At 45.1% G+C, this 22300-nt stretch overlaps 1 protein-coding gene across 4 annotated transcripts in view; it reads right to left on the reverse strand.

Annotated features, from left to right (window-relative positions):
* Nucleotides 1–390: 390 nt before the first annotated feature.
* The window catches only part of POMGNT2 (protein O-linked mannose N-acetylglucosaminyltransferase 2 (beta 1,4-)), a 36904-nt gene continuing 14994 nt past the window's right edge, over nucleotides 391–22300 (reverse strand). Inside the window, exons 1-2 of one of the 4 annotated variants that reach the window (XM_071804914.1) lie at nucleotides 11380–11503; nucleotides 391–2702 (exon numbers count right to left, since the gene is read on the reverse strand). In XM_071804914.1, the coding sequence (XP_071661015.1) occupies nucleotides 874–2610 (1737 nt within the window). In that variant the 5' untranslated portion in view covers nucleotides 2611–2702; nucleotides 11380–11503 and the 3' untranslated portion in view covers nucleotides 391–873. Of the gene's footprint in view, nucleotides 2703–9633; nucleotides 9777–11308; nucleotides 11504–22300 lie in introns of those variants that run through there. The other 3 variants (XM_071804912.1, XM_071804913.1, XM_065832639.2) reach the window with 3 other exon arrangements.

The following is a 22300-nucleotide window of genomic DNA, read 5'->3' on the forward strand; positions in this document are numbered from 1 at the left end:
ACCAACAGATTATTCTGATCAAACACCAAAAAATCATTTTCTTGAGCAGATTTCTGCAAGTGCAATCTCTTCCCCATCAGCTCTTCCAAACCATCCCCTTCCTTTCCCACAGACCTTGTACATAACTCACAAAATGAAAACAGATCTTAAAGCACAGTAAATTATTTTATCCACTCCATCCTTTCTATCTCCCATCTGCTACTCCAGCCTTTTGCTCTTGGGGGTGCAGTAAAATCTGATTTTAAACATGAAGCTGATACTGTAGTCTCATTCTCGAGCCAAAACATGAAAAAATAAAAAGCTACCCATATACACACTTTATAACAGTAGTATATAAATCTACCACAATAACCACTTTGACAGATAATAAAAAACAATAAAAATACTGAGGAGGTTTACAGCAGTTTAATGAAGGCTCTTGTACCAAATTTTGAACTCAAAGTTACAGTCAGAGTTATTGAAAAAAACAACGTACAATGAAAAAGCTGATGAGAACTGCCCACCTAGCCATGGAATTAGCTGCGGTTTAACGCTGTGCTTAAATACTCACCACACAATAGAAACGAATTTAAATCACGACTAAGGTACACACAATTTCACTTCCATTTTGTTTTCAATTACATGTATTCAGCATGTAATTTAACCTCTGGAAGTTACTCTGAAGAACACAGAGTTTTTTTTTTTCTTTTATTTTTTAAATCGCTCACTGGAAATAAATACCATTTGAAGAATACGCACAGAGTGCAATAAAATGGACACTTAGGCACTGGTACAGTCTAGTCCTCTTCAGTCCTCTACAAACTATAGGACAAGAAGTTTTAAACCACAGATGGAGTGGAGAACAGGGCAGAGCTGTACAGGCAGCGCAACAGGTTATGTACTACACAAGAGCACATCTGCAAAAGGTCCCAGGAGATTTTTGTTGAAGATGCAGCGTATCCACACCAGGTATATTGTGAAGGGCTTTATGTTTTCTGAGAAGGTGTGATTCTGATGGGACAAGATATAAGGCATGTAAGTGTTTTCCCCTTGCTCTTGTATCCACACCTCATATTTCACTTCTCTGACCTTGAGATACTTCAGGTTCCAGGGGATCTGCCAGGACACAGCAAGTTTAGCTTCGCTTGTGCCCTGGACAGAGGCTTGACACTTGGCATCCCTCACTTTGCCAGGGTAGATGCTACCAGACCACTTCTGTTTCTTGGGTCCTGGCTTAGACTTCACAGTCTGTCTGATTACATGGATGAGTGAAGGGATGTTCACCTTTGTGTCCTGGTAGGCACGGAACAGCCACTCGGGGTTGCGGCAGCAGAGGTGCCGTGGCACCTCCGTGCTCTTAATGATGCGCTCTTGCTCAGTTTTGTCCAGGTGAGCAATCCCACCCTGATCCCAAGGTCTGTCTGGGTAGGTAACGGTGTCTTCCTGGTCAGTGTTCTGCCAGGCAATGTACTGCAGGTCCATGCCAGGAAGGGTTGCCAGGGTTTTGTAAGGGGTATAGTGTTCAGGGTTGATAGCATAAGGAAAGAGCTCCACCACCGTAGCACCTCTTGGCAGGAAGAGAGACATGACTAACTGGGCCCCATGCATGCTCACCAGCATGGACGCATTGCTGAGCAACCGGACGATGTCAGAAAACGAATGCTCCTCTAAAGAGACAGTAATGGTTTTCATCTGAAACTCCTGAGCAAGAGCCAGGATTAGTTCTGCCTCATTTAGGATAAGTCTGTTGATTGTTCGACTGAACACTACGATGTACTCCTCACTGGGGCTTTCCTCCAAGCTGACGTTCAGCTTTTCCATCATGAATTTGGTGAACTGCCTGATCTCGTTACCAGAAACCAAGATGTTAGCCTTCGGCCCTTGTGGCTGGACAAATCCGTACTGGTACCAGGTGGTGATTTTGGACAGCCCCACATAAGATTTGGTAAAGCAGAGGAGCCTGCCCAGGGTTTTAAGCTGCTCCCTGAGGAGTGGCTGCTTGTTACTCAGTAACTTGTAGAGATCAAAGTGAACACCTTCACTCCACCCTTCCATGAAGAAAAGCCGTGCCTCCAGATCTAAATCGGAGAACTGCTGCATGGTGTAATAAATGGGGAGGAGGTCATCGTGAAACACGTGCATCAGGTTGTCTGGGTTAAACCTGTTAGTGATCAGCGCCACATCAGGCACGAAGACCGGTTTTGGCATAAATTTCAGCGCGGTGGCTGGCAGCTCCACAAAGTTGAAGTACTGGGTATTGTGATCTTCCACTGAGGAGAGGTCGAGCAGAGCCGGCTGGAACCTCCGGGAGCCCAGGTTGGGCAGCATGACCGAGGAGTTGCTGTGGAAGTAGACAAACTCCTCAGCCTCCGTAGAGTAGCAGAGGGACTCAAAGCGGCAGATGCGGTCGGTATGCATCCTGCCGGTGCACACCATCCTGGTACCGTCCTCCACCAGTGCCTGGAGAGCTGCATGGTAGTCAATCTGAACCTGAGAGAGTTCCTGAGACTGACGTGTAAGGACCAGCTCCTCCTCAACCATGAAGGCATGCTCTCTCAGTTTGAAGTATTTCCACAGCACAGCAGCGAGGACAGACACGAGCAGGGCATTAAACACAGCTGCTATGTTCATTCTGTAGTTAGATCCTAGCAAGATGACAGGTGGGGAATGCAATGGAGAGGGAACACATCATTAACACTCCTTGACATGGTGAGGGCAAAGACCTGTGGAAAATAAAACAAGAAAGGAACCATTTAAACATCAGGTTTACAGCTCCGCCATGAATCACATTTTATGGACTATTCAAGACAGTTCAGGCTTTTTTTTCCAGCAATTTTCCCCCCTTCCAGAGCATGAGGGAAAAGAAGAAAAGTGTCAAAGCACTACCCAAAACTGTAAAAAAAATAGAGCAAACAGAACTGGAAACTGCACTACAGGAAGGCTTCCTCTCTCATTTTTGTGTCTATCCTTTTGGATAAGAAAAAGAAAAAAGAGTTTGAGGATGAGCTCTATGAAGCTTTCTCAGAAAAAATTGTAGGTTTCCTGGGGCATTGGATCACTCTGCTTTCTGCAGACCACTCCAGCAGTGAGAGGAAAGACAACACGGCCATCACTGGGTCACTCATACAGGGCTTGGAAGATGTAGCACCTTCTCTTGATCTGCCACAGGCCTTTCACACGGCTGCGAGCATCCAGCTCTGCCTCTCGCTTTTACTGTGCGGATAATAATAGCACAAGGAGTATTGCCAAGTACAGATTTTGCTACACTCCATTCCAATATGAAAGGTGAACTGGTGAATATAACATTCAATTTAAGTTTTTTGGGGGGCAGGGGGAGGACTTGCAGGTCTACGGACTGCCTTGGGATGACTCCCAAGTCACTCAGTCATTTATTTGGCTGCAATTCAGGATTAAAGCGTAGGAGCTGACATCGCCTTCCATAAGAACTACTGGCATGGGAGAGAGGAGAGCTCTGTTCTTCATGCGAAAAACGGATGCTTCATTAAAGCAATCAAACTTACATTCAGTGAGAGTCTGACTTGCATCCTTATACAAATGGAAAGGTAATACATTTGAACTGTTTCCAGTGTTGGTGTTTTCTCATTCCAACCTGAGAATCTCTTCTGTGCTGCTCCAAGGCCCCATGTTTCCTTTTGTGTTATGGGAGAGATGTCGCCACTGTTTTCTTTCTCTGTAGAAACACTACTGGCTTCTATCAGAGTATTGATTATATTTTCAGTTGTGAACTTCAATTGAGATATTGATTCACCTACAGTATTTATGGGCTCCAATATTCATTACGCATCAAGGTTTGCTGCTAGTCAGGCTGTAAATAATGATGTAGCCATGACTCACGTGGAACTTTAGGAAGGGAAATTTCTGATTGGCATGTGCCTGATCAGACTGTTTCTAACTGCAGTTTTTAAAGGTAGCAATTTAAAATCCCTTTGATGCAAGTTTGCAGGTAGGGAAAAAACCCCAATGTCTCAAGCACATGCTCTGCCATCCCAAGCAATAGTGCCTTAACATTTTAACCCAGAGATGCCTGTTCTTACTTGGCAAGAGTGGAGGAAGACAGCAGGGCATATTTAGGACCAGTGCAAACACCTTTTCTACCACCAGGGGAGTTCTTCTGAAAAGAGATACTGCAGCCTAAAAGCCTGATCCTGCAATACGGTTCATGCAGCTTGGAACTGAATGGAGAATCAGTCGTGGAATTCAATGAAGTTACAAGGGATCCCTACAGCTTGTGAGATCCCAACAGGGATCCCTGTCTTAGGAAGAACTGAAGGTGCGTGGGAGACTGAATAATGCCAAAGAAACGACTGCTAGCTGCAAGCCACACAGATTCAAGAGATGGTCTCTGGGGATCTAAGCAACAAATTCTTCTCAATTTCAGAGCAGCTCTAGCTACTAAAACGGAACCGAAATGAAGTCTACCTCCTTTGGCAAGTGGTCTGAAAAAACTGCCTCATTTAGCAACTCCCTGAAAGCAGGCAGCAAATTAAAAAGGGGTTGTTTTGATTTCAACCATGGACAATGAAATGGAAAGGGACCGACCCAGAGTGGTCATCTAATTACCAGGGCAGGATCAGCTCTCCCTAAACCACGCCCCAAAAATCTCATTCTTAATACTTATTCCTGTCTCAAGCCAGTCTCTAGCAATAAAGGCACGGAGGACTATGATAAGATCTTTCTTAACACTTAGCCTTTGTTTCCACCATAGCAATTTAAACCTGATCTTGTGCCAGGTGCCACAGATATCCTGCACAGATGAATGACGGCTGTCACATGACCTCTCAATCTTTCCTTCTCTGTAACAGTGGATGACTGCTGCTGTTCAGAGCTTTGCAACTCTGAACTATGGCTGTCCATGGACAACCTTGAATGCAAACCTACTGGGAACACTGGCATATCACTCAGTTAGGTTCTGCTAATGCCATCAAACTAGTTTTCATGAAAATAAAACCACTGATAGGGATAGATCTTAAGTTATTTTGTTGGCACCATCTAACTTCCCACATAACCTCTCCCCTACAGACCTTTGATCTTGTGAGCGCAGCTTTAGATGACTTCAGCAGCATCAGCAAGGAAAGGACAGAGCCCAAGCAGCCACAGGCAAAGCCACTAGTGAGTATGTGAAGGAGATCTTTAACAATCAAGTCCTCTGCCACAGCACACATTTCAAACCAAGGCCAGGCTGCATGCATTGTGAAACTTAACTACTGCAGGTCAGAAGAACAAAGCAACTACAAGTTCAAAGGAGTCAATGCTGAGTTGCAAGAACTTGGCAGAGAGGGGAAAACCACATGGCCTCTTCATTATTCTGGTAGGGTGAGGAGAGTGTGCATGTGTGGGTGTTTCAAAGGCATCAGAAGCCAGCAGTCCGTAAAACACCACTGATACCACCTGCATTTCACGGGCATGTCAGTGGTGGAGAGTTCCATCAACCATTACAAAACCCTTGAGCCTCACAGGCCTCCGTGAAAACAGCCAGCCTCTGCTAATGCTTCACCCCTGACTGATTTGTTCTTTCCCTTCCTGCCCCAAGGGAAGGGTGTAGGAGGCAGTTCAGAGATGCAGCCTGATGGATGTGGCCAATGTTTGGAGGTTAGCAGTTTTCAGCTCAGGCTCCACTACAGCAATACCCGCTAAATGGCTACAAATGAACAACTCAGCTTTTTAATAAAAATCACCTGCAAGGTCCTCCTCCACCTCTTTCCTCACTGCAGCTCTTTCACTTCCCTGCACTTAGCTGAAGTGAGCACATGCACTTCAGCCAACCAGGTGTCAGAACTGAATGTTAAAAGCCAGCAGTACTAAAGGAATCCACCTCAATTCCTATTCCTCATTGTCAATTCATAATTCCCAATCCATGCTGCTTGGCTGAAAGCCGCTTTTGATGGAAAGCAGGGAACATGGACAGGAAAGGGTGTCACATGCAGAACCAAAAGGAGGGTTTCTCAGGTAGGCAGGGAACAGTCTTGATTCTTTGCCTGTTTTCCCCACATTGTATTATTTTTTTTTTTTCTTTAATCCTATGCTTTCAGTGAACATAGACCGTAGAGAACTAAAATCTTTGGTCTTTCAGGGAGTGACAGAAGATAAATAGTAGCAAACCATCCTGCTGTTTGCTTTTACAGACCCAGAAGAGGTTGCACCAAGGGGTAAAGGCAAGCAATCACTCTCCAGGTCCCCTGGTGCCTCAGTCCCCCAAACTGAGGTCAGTCATTAAGTCCTGCCAGCAGCAGCAGTTCTGGGATGGGAAACTTTCCTAGGAGGCAGCAGCTAACTCCGAATTAGGTGAAAGCATTTAGTCTTCCACCTGAAGAGAGATGCTATACAAGAAAATAAACTTTCATTACTAAATCTCCCTCACAAAATGGAGGGACAATCTCATCCCACAGTACCATCGGAAAACACCTTATGAACTGAAAAGCACTTGCAGAAGTGGCAGGCCAGGCACACTGCTACTTGCCTCAGGGGCAGAGTCCTCTGTGCTAGTTCTTTCTACATTTAGGTCAGCATTTAGGTCATTCACACCCCCAGTTACACAGAGGCTATTCACCCCCATTCGTACCACACTCATCCACCCTCTCACTTCCCAGTGACACTGGGATAACCACAGCGTTGCTCCATGTGAGCAATGTGCCCCAGTTACCACAGGAATCGCATGGACTGACATTTTTTTTACTCTCTGCTTTGAAATGCTAAAGCAACATCCTTCAGCAAGAGAAGACGTGACAGCTGATACACCAGAGACTAGCCAGAAGAGACATGCACGTAAAATCAGCACAGAGCTTGTCGCTGCCAAGCTGGCAGAGGGCAATGACGCCCCATGGGAGGGGACAAGATGTGACCTTGAGGACTCCAGACAGGGGTGGGCAGCAGGGCAGGAGCAGGAACAGATTTCCCTGGCATCAGTGCAGACAGGGCAGCTGACTTGCAGGGCCGCATGGTCAAAGATGGGGAGCTCAACAAACACACTGGCACAAGGCCCGCTCAAGACTTTGCAAAGGAAATAAGAGCGCGTCCTGAAGCTTGCAGCTCAGCCACCATGGATGCTGCTCCGCAGGCTAAGAGGTTGTGGGAGGGACTCCATTTTTGGCCAGCTCATCTTTGCTTTTTCCAAAAGAGATCACACGCATGAAGAGCTTACCCCATTCTCTTCTTCCACCCCAGCTCACTTGGCAAAAGGGTCTCAGCTTCATCCTTTAAGCTCAGCTACTGCTACTCTAACTGGCACTGACTACTGGTGAGCAGGTCAAGCCTTCAGGTGCATGTCTGGTGTGTTCAGCAGGCACCTCTGGCAGAGACCTTGAGTATCCTGCAGGTCCATAGTACTCTATTGGAAGTTTGGACACAGTGGAACCTTCTCCCTGTGAGCTGCTGGTCATCTGATGGTATAAACACCCTCAGGAAGGGAGAAAGCAACAGGAAACATAGATGGGGAATGACAGAATGTTAGTGACTGGAAGAGACCTCGAAAGATCATCTAGTCCAATTCCCCTGCCGGAGCAGGAACACCTGGATGAGGTTACACAGGAAGGTGTCCAGGCGGGTTTTGAATGTCTCCAGAGGAGGAGACTCCACAACCTCCCGGGGCAGCCTGTTCCAGTGTTCTGTTATGCTCACTGAGAAGTTTCTTCTCATATTTAAGTGGAATCTCTTGTGTTCCAGTTTGAACCCATTACCCCGTGTCCTATCATGGGTTGTCACCGAGAAGAGCCTGGCTCCATCCTCGTGACACTCACCCTTCATATATTTGTAAACATTAATAAGGTCACCCCTCAGTCTCCTCCAAACTTAAGAGACTCAGCTCCCTCAGCCTTTCCTTATAAGGGAGATGCTCCACTCCATCATCTTTGTGGCTCTGTGCTGGACTCTCTCAAGCGGTTCCTGTTAATGTGTAGAGGAGACCAGAGTGGGTGGGATAGGAGAGATGAATTTCTACTAATAGGCAGCTGGCATAAAGAGCTGTTTGGATTCATTTAAGAGACGAGTTCTGTTGTTCTTTTTTTAATTATGAAGCTAGGGTAGGATGAATCACTACTTTAAAGCTATTAATATGATGGACAATGTTTTAAACCTCTTCTCCATTTTAAAAATCACAATCTAGGTAAGAGATTGGGAGAAATGCTACAAAGCCCACACAATGAAAGACAACAGCAACAAAAAGACACAAACATACACTACCAACACCCCCAGATGAACAAAACAAGAGCTTGGTGAGAGAGAACAAGGGGCATTGGGTCGAACAGCATGTCTGAAGGGGAATCATACAGTCTTGCAGGTATTAAACAAAATGAGAAGTGCTGGTTTTGCCTACTTAGGCCTTGCTAAGCTTTTGTTATCAACTGACCAAGCACTTTCCAAGCCAATGCTCAGTTTCCCAGAACCACAGCAGGTTAAAAAAACCTCACTAAATGGGAAATAAAGGCACGAAGCATACACATTTCCAGAGAGCATCACTACTCTGTGCACAAAGAGAAATGCCTCTACACAGAGGCCAACTTGGTTTTGGCTCAGCTGACCCACTCCCTGCAGGGCCTGCCAGCCATGGCAGCGGTGTCCAAGCAGAACCGTCTCTGCAGTTCCCAGAAATGTGGCACAACTGCAAGTGGACTGGGACTTCTCCTGCCACAGAACGGGAAGGAACTGGTGCTGAGTGCCATGGGCAAGAAACAGGCAGGGGACCCTGACCCTTCTTCTTGTGATGGCAATGTGGTAGGAGAGGTGGGAGCAGATACTCCCTCCTTTGAGGACATCTTCCCCACAAGCACTCCCTGCCCCCAGATCCACTTCTCCGTAGGCTGGCTTTCCAGGAGCAGTCCAGGAGAAGTGAAGCGTGCAAACATGGCATTTCACACTGCTCCAGCAAAATGTCTTCCGTTCTTTCTCCCGTGCCTGATGCAAGAGGCTTACCTAAGGATGCAGTATATGTAATACATGCAGTTTTAAATACCTACTTCATTCATTCTCAAAGCAGAAGTTGCTAGAAGGCAACTTTCCCGATTGGAAAGAGGGGGAGTTAGGATTTGGCAGCCAAGAACTGGCTTTTGTTCTCATCTCTGTCACAGATTCCCACAGAACTACAAGCAAGTCAATCCTCACAGCCCAAAAGGCTGTTATCATCTTATTCACTGTGTTTGTTTAATGGGATACACATATCTTTCACAGTACACACCACGTTAAAGAAAGCATGGCACACTGAATGATTGATATACTGGAACATTTTCTTTGTAAAAAGCAGCCAAGTGTAGAAGTGCTGACTTTTTAAACAGGAAAAGAGTAAATTCTCAAAGGGAGCAAAACCCAGCAGCCAAAAATACAAATATCATTAATGAAGCCTGATACAAAGGAGGGATATGAAAAATAAGAATACCTTAGCTCTGCAGTCTCGAGTGGAATTTTAAATACAGAATTTTATTCAGAAAAAAAAAAAAATAAAAATGTAACAGTATTTTTTTTTAAATCCAACTGTCTCACAAAAAGTTTAAGTATCTGTAGACAATTGTAATCAAAATGAGGTTTCTCTTCAGTTTTTAGGATTTAGCATAAATCAGGAATAGAAAGCAAAACTTAAGTCTTTTTATACAAGACTGCGACCAAGGAGACTGAGGTTCTGTGCAGTGGTCCCTACTGCAAACATACCTTCAAAATGAACAGGAGGACACTGGTGACTACTAGACACCTTTCAGTTGTGCTCATGGATGAAAAATGTAAGTGTTCTTCCACTTAATTTCAGAGGTTGTGAGGGGTGGGATAGGACGAGATTCAACCTCACTTTCAGGTTGACTAGCAGCCATTGATTTAATATTTGTTGATACTGCTGTCTTGATCTACAAAAGAACAGGTAAAATGCAAGACTAAGCAGTCAATGCACATAAGCAAACCACAAAACTGAGCTAAAAGTATGAAACTAAAGAGAATACGTCTTGGGCTTTTAAGGTCCACATTTCTAAGATCTCTATCCAGAATGACATGAAGTCTGAAATCCTTTCCTCAAACAAAAACTAACCCCGATCTTCAGAAAATTCCCTAAGATATATTTCGGACAAAGATAAAGAAGATTGAAGTGGGAGATAAAAAAAAAAAAAATTAGCTCATTTTTCTTACAAGTATTTCTCTCAGCCCTCAAGTCTTCACGTTCTGACAGTACCAACTCTAAAGATGAAAAAACTCAAGGTACTCAAAATGACCACAGATATGCAGAGGGGAAAGCCTGACCAAAAGAGTCCACTCCAGCCACTTTGCTCACTCAAGTATCTCACTGAAACCTATTGGGCTATATAGGCATTAACAGCACTGCCATACAAGTGAAAAGCCTCTCCTTTTGCCTGGTACCTTGCTGTTAGTCTGTAAGCAAGATACCTTTGTCAGAAACAAAAACGTGTCAGAGAGCAGCAGGTTTACCTTACTTCAGCGGTCTACCTAAAGCAAAGACAGCATGGGGGTGGCTGAAGGGAAAATTTACTAATGCTGCAAAAGTGAATTTAAAAGAATATGATGTGGAATCCCAAAGCACTTGAGCAAGATGAGCTTCAGCTACTCCAACTATGCCCTTGGGCTTTAGCTGCCATTTGTTATTCCCTGTATTTTATCTATCCTTTCTTTCTCCTCCGATGGGAAGAGTACCTGTGTTATTTGGATACTGGGACTGCTGCTTAGTAGCCTTTACAGTCTGAGCTCTCCCCGCTTCCCAGCAGCATGGTGCCTGAGACCCTTCCTATGTGCTGCAAATTCTAAGCAGGAGCTGAAATTGTTCGGAGCACAGCACAGCCAATAAGAACAGCAAAAATCCCTCCTTGGTTACCACAAGCTCTACATTAGTATGTTTTTAGGGGCAGGTTAAAAAAAAAAAAAGTAATCCCAAAGCAGCACCTTTCCAGTAAGAAATACATTTCTCAAAACCTACAGAATTTAGTCTAGATAAAAGATGTTTTTCCTTGTGAGACTTTTGTTTAAAAATGATAAAACAAACCACCCGTCAGACAAAGAGGGACTACAAAGACCTGGGATCAGAAATGAACTACTGACCTCCTTCCCACACATGCACAGCCATAGAGGAGAGGTTCAGTGCAAATTGCAGGGGGGAAGCAAGTAGACAGCATCAAAAAACATGCTAGCTCTCCCCCCCCCCCAAGTACACTGCAGCCAGGAGTGCCAACAAAACTGAATTCAGAGCCGTATGTGATCAGCACAGCAAACAGAGCACAGTTACAATAACACCCAGCAAAGAAACACAGTAATTCAGAGCATCTGCAGCCTTTTTAATCTTGGAAGTACTGTCACTGGTAGGTTAGTGTTTCAGCACATGCACGCATACCTGGTGTTGCTAAATAAAAGGAAATGCTATCCAGTGCCCCTCTTTCATAGAAGAAAGAAAAAAGAAGACACCTTAAAGCTACGCTTTGCAGGGGAACAAACACTCTCCGGTCCTCTTCTTTCCCCACCACCATAAAGAAAAAAGAAAAAAATCGTATCCAAGAGCCCTGAGCACCGTAAGCCGTGCACCATCTGCAGACTGAACTACCTTTCTCCCCCAGGTCTGAGCATGCTCTGTCTGTCAGTACTGTCCTGTCGCTCCAGCTGGCTCACCTCAATTTGTTAGCCTCCCAGAGGTCAGCCTTGCATGCAGGATGATTTGCTGCAGTGTTCCTGCAAATCCCCAAAGGGCGGCCACGCTGGAACAAACACCATCGCTCCTTTTCACAAAGGTGAGTATGTCTTGGGAGACAGAGGGCAAACTGGTTTGAGGAGGGGGATAACATTTAGAAATACTGGGTTTGAATACCATTAATACCACTACTACTCCAAACACTTCACACAAAAGAACAAAACAATAGGAGAGAAAGTCAAAAATGCCCCTTGTTAGAGGATGTGAAAGCCATTCAGCATGCTTTCTAGCAATTCCCTTGGCACCAGGGAAGCGATTTCCCAGCTGTGATGGTCAGCAAATGGATTAGTGTTGAACAAAGCTGTGAGTGCCCTCCTTCAGAGATCCAGGGAACTGTATTTTCAAAATGAAGTTATTTTTTATGGCGGAAGCAAGTAATTCCTAAATATAAAGGCACAAAAATGAGCCAGTACCTTATAAGAGAGTCTCTCACGACATACAAGCTGAAGGTCATGGAGGCAAAAGTGTTTTACACCAATCTTCCCAGCAGACCTTGAACTTGTGGAGACTGAGCAGCTTCTTGAAGACAGCAAACTAAGCAGTGCTGGCTGGGAACACTTCACAACCTAATCCCACCACTGGATCTACATGCAGGATCAGAAGAGCAGCCTGGTTCTACCCACGGCACTCACCAAAAAGCTCATGGCAGGAAGCCACGACACTGAACAGTTACTAGGAGTGAGACCCCAGCCCCGTAGGGATACATAGATCACAAGGAAACATATGAGGCTTGCTGCAAATGTGATGTCTGTATATTTGCAGAATACATCTTGTTGATTATTTGGGAGGCTTTTTCCCTTTTAGTGAGACCTAACAGGTGAAATCAGAATGATGAAAAAGAGGAAAAGTTCCTTAACACCCACATGTACACACGTCTATACAGATACTGTCAGATAAGAGGAACCATTTTACATAAGGAAAAAGACAAAATCATCCCCAGGTTTTTGCTCATGACAGGAATTATCCTCACTGCCAAAATGAAGAAGCTCAAATGGCTCTGCATTAAAAAACTGCAATTAGGTAAGATATGGGGTATTCAAAATTCCCAACTAGGAGAGTCTGGTAGCTACAAGGGTTAACATGTTACCCGAACTCTCGGTCTAAATGTACATCACAGACAACGTGGTGTCTCCAACTTCTTACCCTTCACAAATCATGCTGGAAGTGACCTCAGGGAGGGGATAAATGGATGTACAATATCTATGGTGGTTCACTGCACCATGGAGTCACGCTGCCTGTGCTGATTACTGTTTATAAGTCTGCAATTACTCTGCCCACTAACACCCCCTGCTTACTGTGGGACCCCAGCCACGAGAAACCCTCTGTTTCCATGCAAGAAGGCAAAGCAGCCCTGTCAAATTAACCTGCGATATGTGACAGGCTGAAGTATTTGCAAGACAGCAAGGGGTGATACACTTCAAATCACAGTGGCAATAGAGCATGATATTAAGTACTGCAAAACTCTGCAACTTGTGGATTGAGGATCCACCAGTTGTTACAGGTGATAGGTCTCACTCACCATCAAATACCTCGACATTACTGAAGCCAAGACTGTCCCGTGGGGAAGGCCACTGCATGGACAACTTGCAACCTAGCATGGCACTTGGGTATGTCCTCCTCCCTCATAGGACACTGATCCACCGCCTCAAAACAAGCATGTCCCTCATCCAGTTTCTCCTGCCAGCTGCAGCAAAGGCAGCGGTTTCTCCAATACCAGATGCAAACAGGGTGGTCCTGAGGCAGAGATCTGGCAGAAATGGGAAGCAAAAAGCAGCCCCAGGAAGATCACGGTTTGTCTTGGGCAGGACCCAAGACCTTAGCCTGAATACAGCCACCATCAGAGCTGAGAAATGCAGGTGTCATTCAGCATCACACATGCTTAGAAACACAGTAATATCACAGAATTTATAACCTTAGGTTTCTGACTACCAGTTGAAAGTCAAATATAGAAGAAAAATAAGCTGAAAGAATAAACCCAAATAACGTTCCACAAAATCAACAAACGGTTCTTGACAGAGCTAGACCTTCAAAAATAAGCCTGCCAACATGACGAATAAACACAACTGCTGTACCTACTAAACTATGGAATCACAGAAGTAAAACACCAGAGTCCCACTTTTACACCTTTGCCTTCTAGGTACAGAACAAACAACTTGGTTCTGGCCCACCTAGAAACATTAAAAACCATCAGGACTGACAGGACAAGGTGCCAACTATCCCAGTATCCTCTTTTCCAGACCTGTGCCACCTCTTCCCACCAACTCAAGGTGGACTTTCAACTACAGCATGAGACTGTGCCTGTCCTGAGAGGATCTCAAAGGGACACTGGTCAGTCATAGCTGCTTGGGGCAAAAAAATTAGAAAAAAAAAAAAAAGGCAAATATGAGAGATCCCCTTTTTGGCAGGCCAACCCATTGTCCACAGGATGTCCTGTTGGGGCTAAGGACATCCAGAGCCACCCTTCTCTTTTTAGCTCATCTCATTGCCCTCTGGTCCCTCTGAGTACAAAGGTGCTGCCTCATGTGGAACAAGTCAGATGGTTTTCCTCTGGATTTTGAAAGTTGAGAAGTGGAGTTGGATTTGTAGCTGACTTCACTTGGGAAAACACATCTTGACTTTGTGTTTTCTGCACTTCGGAAGGCTCCACTGCATGACCTAGTTGCCACTGATGGTAACACGAGCCTTTCCATTGACTCCACAGACTTTCAGTTCCAGTTAGGGACTTTACCACTGGGACCCCTGATAACCCAGAGACACCATGCTGGGCTTCTTATCTTGGTCAAGCTTTGATTACAATGGAAAAGAAAGCAGAGCATCTACAGACTGATCTTCTCTTTATGAACAAGCTTCTTCTCTACCCCTGGAAGGACGTATAGACAGATTTCACAGGTACAACTTAATCACATCACATGGAGGTGGCAGTTTAATCCCAGTCCTGAAGAGGGCCCTACTGTCAATCTGCCACATCACAAAGTAACTGAATAAAACTACATCATTAAAGAGGGGAAATAAACATAATCAAATTCAACAACTCTGAAATAATAACTGTCTATTCCTACTGCACCATAAAGCAGCAAGTATGGCAGCTCCAAGCTTTTCTCAGATAGTCAGCACCACCACTGCAAGCCGGTGAGGTGTGAATAGGTTGTCCTGGTGCAGAGTAAGGGTTTGAAAAATATTTAATACCCTCCATAAAGCTGCAGCCCCAAAAAACAGTGCCACAAAAGAAAAACAGTTAGCGTTTTTGGAACTCCTAAAAAGCAGTACAGCACAGAACTCACCAAGCTAGCAAAGAAGTCTGAAGAGACCCCTCTTGGTTTAGGACTGATGAAGAGCAGGTAAATAATGATGTACTGAATTTTTGCCTTGCACGTGTGTGTTGCAGGTGTGCCTGCATCACTCCGAGTAACAGCCTTTATTATTTATAGTCCCAGAAATAGACTCTATAAGAAATTGTTCTTCCTGCAGTGCTTTTCAACCAAAAGGCATCTCAGCTGAGAGCACAAAAAAACTTCATGCCTGAACTGTCCTTTTAATGACAAATACACAAGGAGACAAAGGAAGCGTTTGGTTTCTGGACACCAAGGTTGGGACCCCACACACAGAGGATGGCATTTTGATTCTGTGGAAGCTAAAATTAAAACTGATATCAAAAGGACCAGGACTTCAGCCAAATACTGAAAATTCTCAAGCAAGAATATACTTCATTCGAGAAAAGGGAATTTTTGAAGAGTATTGTAATGGCCAAACCCCACTTTGCTTAACCTCTTCAAGCATCAAGATGTAGGATGCAAGTTTTACATAAATATTAGGTTTACAAATGTGTAAGTATGATCAAACATATTCTACACACACAGACACTTAGGTTAGATGTCTCTACATCAACCTGACAACCTTAGGTATTTATTCTCCTCCACAGATATTTGCATATTTTATACATATAAAATATATACTTGTTATGGAAAAAGCAGATTAGCTATCTGAATTTGTCATATTTCAAAATATTCACTTTAACAATTCCTCCATCCCCATTAGGAACCACCCTAGCAGCACTGCAGGGACATACTGGCCTGCTCCTGCAGCTGTACACAACATGTGTTCAGATGAATGGCATGGGAGAGTTGCCTGCTAGCTCCTAAGGCAGATGGCTTCAGTAGCTGTTCTGACCCAAGCTAGATGTCACTTGTGCTCTTTCAGGTTCCCATTTTGTTATCAGTAATGACAGCTCAGCACGGTGACACAGATAAACCAATAACCTCTCCTACAGCTATGCCACTGTGTACCTGCAAATGTCATTAGTACCAATATGTCTGTAAAGGAGGCAGAGATAATTCATGCCTGTAAGAGCAGCTTGGTAACTAAATGATGTTCACCTAGACTGACATGAGAAACCAAGGGTAAAACATTTTCTGAGAGAGCCCTGGGTATTGATCATGGCCTCCCCACGGTGCTTTCCACAGCCCACTACTTGGTGAGCGTTTTTGCCAAGGCAGCAGCAGGATCATCTGCCCTCTCTCAGATGAGACTTTAATATTAGGCCTTTATCACCACAACATCACCTGAAGAAATATATCTCCCATTCTACAGGTGACAAGATTGAAACTGTCAAAGGGATCTGGTAGGGCACACCACACCACCAGCCACACATCTGGTAGCGGCTTCCTGCGAAAAACATACCAGCAATCAAACCCTCTTGTGTACCCCAAGGTTATATTCATCTCCACAGGTTCCAGGGCTGAAGATAGGAAACAGGGCCTCCAAGAACACAGGTGACAGTTTAAACATCATAAAGAACAGGGAGGGTAAAGTTATCAGCTCTGTCACTGTTGCTTTGAAAGACCTGTCATCAGAGCCATGATAAGCCTGACATGCTCTGCTCCCAGCATGTGTTCCTCCTGTCTTCTATCCCCATCCACACATGCTGTGCAGAGAGCTGTGGGGCCACCTGCATGGCTGGGAGACCCCCTGCAGCCACAACTTAGCCCAAAGTTGGAGGTCCTGTCAGCATGGAATTGACCTGAGAAGTGTGGAGGAAAAGCGAGTCCTTTTTTGCTGTCTGTTGAGACAAACAAGGTGGTCGTAACCCGCAAATCTCACAACATCTTAGGAAATTAAGATGCTAACACCACAACAAAATACAGCTGTTGAAAGGAAGAACATCCTTGAATGTGAAGATCATAGGGGCATTCAGGTATGTAAAAGAAGAGAAGTAACAGAAATACAAAACTTGCATTTTAGGCTAAACTACCTAACTATCAGGCACTGTGACAGATCTGTAGGGGTGAATAACTAGCAAGTGTGCAGAAGTATCCTAAGGACAGGGCTGAAGATGTCCAAGTATTTCACTGCCTTCACTGGATTATGCACCCATTTGCAAGTGGGCTAAAATTTTTCTAGAACTGATGAGAACATCTCAGTTCACAAGCAGGATTACAGCAGAACTGTTCCTCACAGCTGCCTTGGCCCTTAGCTTCTACTTTGTGCTTTCCTAAGAGGCCCAGAGAACCAAAATCTACAAACCAAAGTCCTAGTATTTCAGGGAAAGAACTCCACAAGGAGGCAGCAGCATCACCTACAGTCTTGATTAAAACAGCAGTTTCGATCCAAGCTGGAGTGTGTGCTTCAATTAGCTGGTCTCTGACAAACGCTGAGAGGTGCTCAGCACAGGAGCATGACAGGAACTTAGTTCAGAGCCAAGGTAAAGGAGAATCTAAATCAAATCAGGGGAAATAAAAAGGTTTACTGCCATTTTGAGTCCCAAAATCACAAACATATTGTTTTACCTCCAATGCCCCCTTCAGCCACACCTGTACACCACAGTCTGGCATCTTACAGAGATGCAGCCAGCATATAACCCAACCCTATTCATATGATAGTACTGTAATATTAACAACTGACAGGAGCATAGTATTACGCATATAATGTATGTGTATGTAGTATAGATACATCCCAGAGTCCTGAGGGAACTGGCTGCTGTAGTTGCCAAGCCACTCTTCATGACATAGTGACTAGAAAAAGGGAAATACTGCACCCATTTTTAAAAAGGGTAGAAAGGAGGGCCCCAGGAACTACTGACCTGTCAGCCTCACCTATGTTCATGAGATCATAGAACAGACCCTCCTAAAAGCTATGCTAGGGCACATGGAGAACAAGGAGGTGATTCTACACAGCCAGCATGGCTTCACCAATGGCAAGTCCTACCTGACCAACCTATTGGTATTCTACGATGGAGTAACTACATCAGTGGACAAGGGAAGAGCTATAATGTCATCTGTCTGGACTTCTGTAAGGCCTCTGACACAGTCCCTCACAACATCCTTCACTCTAAATTGGAGAGATATGGATTTGATTAATAGACTGTTCGGTGGATGAGGAATTGGTTGGATGGTCACATCCAGAAGGTAATGGTCAGTGGCTCAACATCCACATGGAGACCAGTGACGAGTGGTGTCCCTCAGGGGCCTGTACTGGGACCAGTACTGTTTAACGTTTTCATCAATGACATAGACAGTGGAATCAAGTGCACTCTCAGCAAATTTGCAGGCAACACCAAGCTGAGTGATGCAGTTGACACGTCCGAAGGACAGGGTGCCATCCAGAGGGACCTGGACAAGCTCAAGAGTGGGCCCATGTGAAGCTCATGAGGTTCAAAAGGCCAAGTGCAAGGTCCTGCAGCTGGGTTGGGGCAACCCTCTATCAATACAGGCTGGGGGCTGAAGGGATTGAGAGCAGCCCTGCTGAGAAAGACTTGCGGGTACTGGTGAATGAAAAGCAGAGCATGAGCCACCAATGTGTGCTTGCAGCCCAGAAGACCAATCCTATCTTGGGCTGCATCAAAAGAAGCCTGACAGGCCCCTCTACTCTGTCTGGTGAGACCCCACCTGGAATTCTGTGTCCAGCTCTGGGGTCCGGAGAGCACAGGAAAGACATAGACCTGTTGGAGAGGGTCCAGAGGAGGCTACAAAAATGATCAGAGAGACTTTAGAGCAGGGTCTGTTGCAATAGGACAAAGGGTACTAGCTTTAAATTAAAGCAGGGGAGATTCAGGCTAGACATAAGGAAGAAATTTTTTACAATGAGGGTGGTGAAACACTGGCATAGGTTGCCCAGAGAGGTGGTAGATGCCCCATGTCTACAGGTAGACATTCAAGGCCAGTCTGGATGGGACTCTGAGCAACCTGATCTAGTTGAAGATGTCCCTGCTCACTGCAAGGATGTTGGATCAGATGAGCTTTGAAGGTCCCTTCCAACTCAAACCATTTATCACAGTATCACACTATATTTGGGATTGGAAGGGACCTCAAAAGATCATCTAGTCCAATCGTCCTGCTGGAGCAGGAATGCCTAGGTGAGGTCGCACAGGAATGTGTCCAGGCGGGCTTTGAATGTCTCCAGGGAAGGACACTCCACAACCTCCCTGGGTAGCCTGTTCCAGTGCTCTGTTACCCTCACTGAGAAGAAGTTCTTTCTCAAATTTAAGTGGAACCTCTTGTGTTCCAGCTTGATCCCATTGCCCCTTGTCCTATCATTGTTTGCCACTGAGAAGAGCCTGACTCCATCCTCATGGCACTCACCCTTTATATATTTATAAACATTAATAAGGTCACCCCTCAGTCTCCTCTTCTCCAAACTAAAGAGCCCCAGCTCCCTCAGCCTTTCTTCATAAGGGAGGTGCTCCACTCCCTTAATCATCTTTGTTGCCCTACGCTGGACCCTCTCCAGCAGTTCCCTGTCCTTCTTGAACTGAGGGGCCCAGAACTGGACACAATATTCCAGACGGGGTCTCACCAGGGCGGAGTAGAGGGGAAGGAGGACCTCTCTCGATCTACTGACCACCCCCCTTGTAATACACCCCAGGATGCCATTGGCCTTCCTGGCCACAAGGGCACAGTGCTGGCTCATGGTCATCCTGTTGTCCACCAGGACCCCCAGGTCCCTTTCCCCTACACTGCTCTCTAATAGGTCATTCCCCAACCTATACTGGAACCTGGGGTTGTTCCTGCCCAGATGCAGGACTCTACACTTTCCCTTGTTAAATTCCATCAGGTTATCCCCCGCCCAACTCTCCAGCCTGTCCAGGTCTCGCTGGATGGCAGCACAGCCTTCTGGCGTGTCAGCCACTCCTCCCAGCTTAGTGTCATCAGCAAACTTGCTGATAGTACACTCAATTCCCCCGTCTAAATCATTAATGAATATATTGAATAATATTGGCCCCAGTACTGACCCCTGAGGCACTCCACTAGATACTGGCCTCCAACTGGACTCCGCACCATTGACCACCACTCTCTGGCTTCTCTCTCTAAGCCAGTTTGCAACCCACCTCACTACTCTATTGTCTAGACCACACCTCCTCAATTTAGCTGTGAGGATGCTGTGAGGGACTGTGTCAAAGGCTTTACTGAAGTCAAGGTAGACCACATCCACCGCTCTGCCATCATCCATCCACCTTGTTACATTCTCATAAAAGGCTATGAGGTTGGTCAAGCATGACTTACCCTTGGCAAAGCCATGCTGACTGCCCCTAATGACCCTCTTATCCCTGATGTGCCTTGAGATGACACCAAGGATAAGCTGTTCCATTACTTTCCCAGGGACAGAGGTGAGGCTGACCGGTCTATAATTACCCGGGTCCTCCTTCTTGCCCTTTTTGAAGACTGGAGTGACATTTGCTTTCCTCCAATCCTCAGGCACCTCTCCCGTTTCCCAAGACTTGGCAAAAATGATTCTATATGGTTTTTGAGGGTGAGTTTGGGCTATAAGTAATGGAAAATAACAGTAGCATGCATTGCTCTGACTCCATTGAAGTCACTATCACACTTGCTAAGTCCCATCCCCTAGGGAACCATATCACCAAACAACCTGCAGCTCCCGCTCCAACACCTCATGTGTGCCAACGGTAAATGCTCCATTCAGTCCTTCTTCATCCTCGGACGCGTTGGTAAGCAGCCCTCCTGCAGCAGCTGGCTGCTCCTTGCACTTTCGCTAATTAAAATGAGATATGAAACTGCAGCCAGAGGAAATCCTCCTGGATGATCCATCTCTGTAAGCATGGCCAAGCCCGGCAGCAGCGAGTTCAAGACCAGATGAGCTCTGAAGGTCTCTTCCAACCCAAACTACTTTGTGATTCTATGATCACTGGATACTCCCGCTTCTAGTGTAACCACTTAGACTGATGCTAAGGGAACACAAAACATCTATGTTTTGCGTTGGCAGCATATCCCAGGAGTGCTAATATTCACATGAAAATTCAGAACAGAGCATAATGTCTTACGAATTATCTAAAATAACTCATACTGGAGCAGTATTTCCTGACAGCATAGGCCTTAGGACTGAAAAATATCTGCTGGCCAATTTAAACACCTCCTTAAAATTGTTTTTCTGTTAGTACTTAAATACCCTAGTCCGATTTTCCCTGTGGAAAAGAATAATTCTTACCTTGTCTCTCATCGGATTACAGTATCATCAGAGGGCCCAGCAGAGCAGCAGTAACACATGGCTGTGGGCCAGGCACTTACTGCTTCAAATGTTGCTCTGAGGGCTACTGCTGCTACTGACAGAGGGAAGAGAAGAAAGCAATATGAATCATCTTTCTCGGCTTCAACGTGAACCAACGCACACAACAGGGAAAGTGTGATGAATACACTGAGTTACTTGTAAAAAACCATTCCAATTCTTCCAGGTGTTACATGCAACAATTCACAGTTCAATTGCTAGGAAGAACTTCTTCATGCCCTTGGCAGCTTAAAAATTCATAGAGGACTATTGAAACTAGGCATATTTATCAAGGGCACAGAAGCTAGAGGAAGAAGTGCAAGCCTGATGTGAGGTGGGTTTTTTTGTTGTTTGGTTTGGGGTTTTTTGTTGTTGTTTTTTGGATTTTTTTGGTTGTTGGTTTGGTTTTCTTTTATAAGACTTGCTGTTATATTTATTTGAATAGTAATAAAAATAAGGTGGTTAATTTTTGCCCCATAAATCCCACAAATAAATCAATTCATTATTTCCCTACAGCCCTTCTTCTCACCCCACCTCCATGGAGGTTACAATGGCCTCATAAATAGTTGATTAAGACATTTAACACACATCAAAGAGTGAAAGTTTCAGAGAAAAAGCAAAAAGTATCTGTTGGGAAGGGAGCATTTGCAAACCTACTGACAGAGTTGCTATTCACTGGTGGCCCTTCAATGACAGGAAATTCCTTACCCAACCCTGCCACAGCAGCTCATTTCTGTTGCTTTCCACTCGCAAAAGCTGCTGCCTCTATTGAGTCAAATGCTGAGTCAAGTATTTGGCAGTAAGAGTCTCTCCAAATAACTGAAGTGTAACCTGACTGTCACTGAGAGAAGAGCAACATCAGCCTGATAAAACGACTGCTGTTCAAAACAGCTGCTACTAAAAACATCTGCCCCTGCTCATTATGTACAGCTCTGGATGCATGAACATATATTTGCAAAGCCAAGAAGAGAGTGGTCTTTCAGCCACTTCACACAGTATTTCAAGACATCAAGGGCACTGCAGGCAGCATCCTACCTCAGGATGTGTTTCATCACATCTAGCCTTCTGCTAGCATTGCTGCTGATGCAGCTGTTCCTCACAGAAGCCATCTAGCCATTCTGAAAGCTCTGCAGCATTACCCAAGCACAG

Source organism: Patagioenas fasciata, chromosome 2, assembly GCF_037038585.1.
Source record: "Patagioenas fasciata isolate bPatFas1 chromosome 2, bPatFas1.hap1, whole genome shotgun sequence".
NCBI classification, from domain to species: Eukaryota; Metazoa; Chordata; class Aves; order Columbiformes; family Columbidae; genus Patagioenas; species Patagioenas fasciata.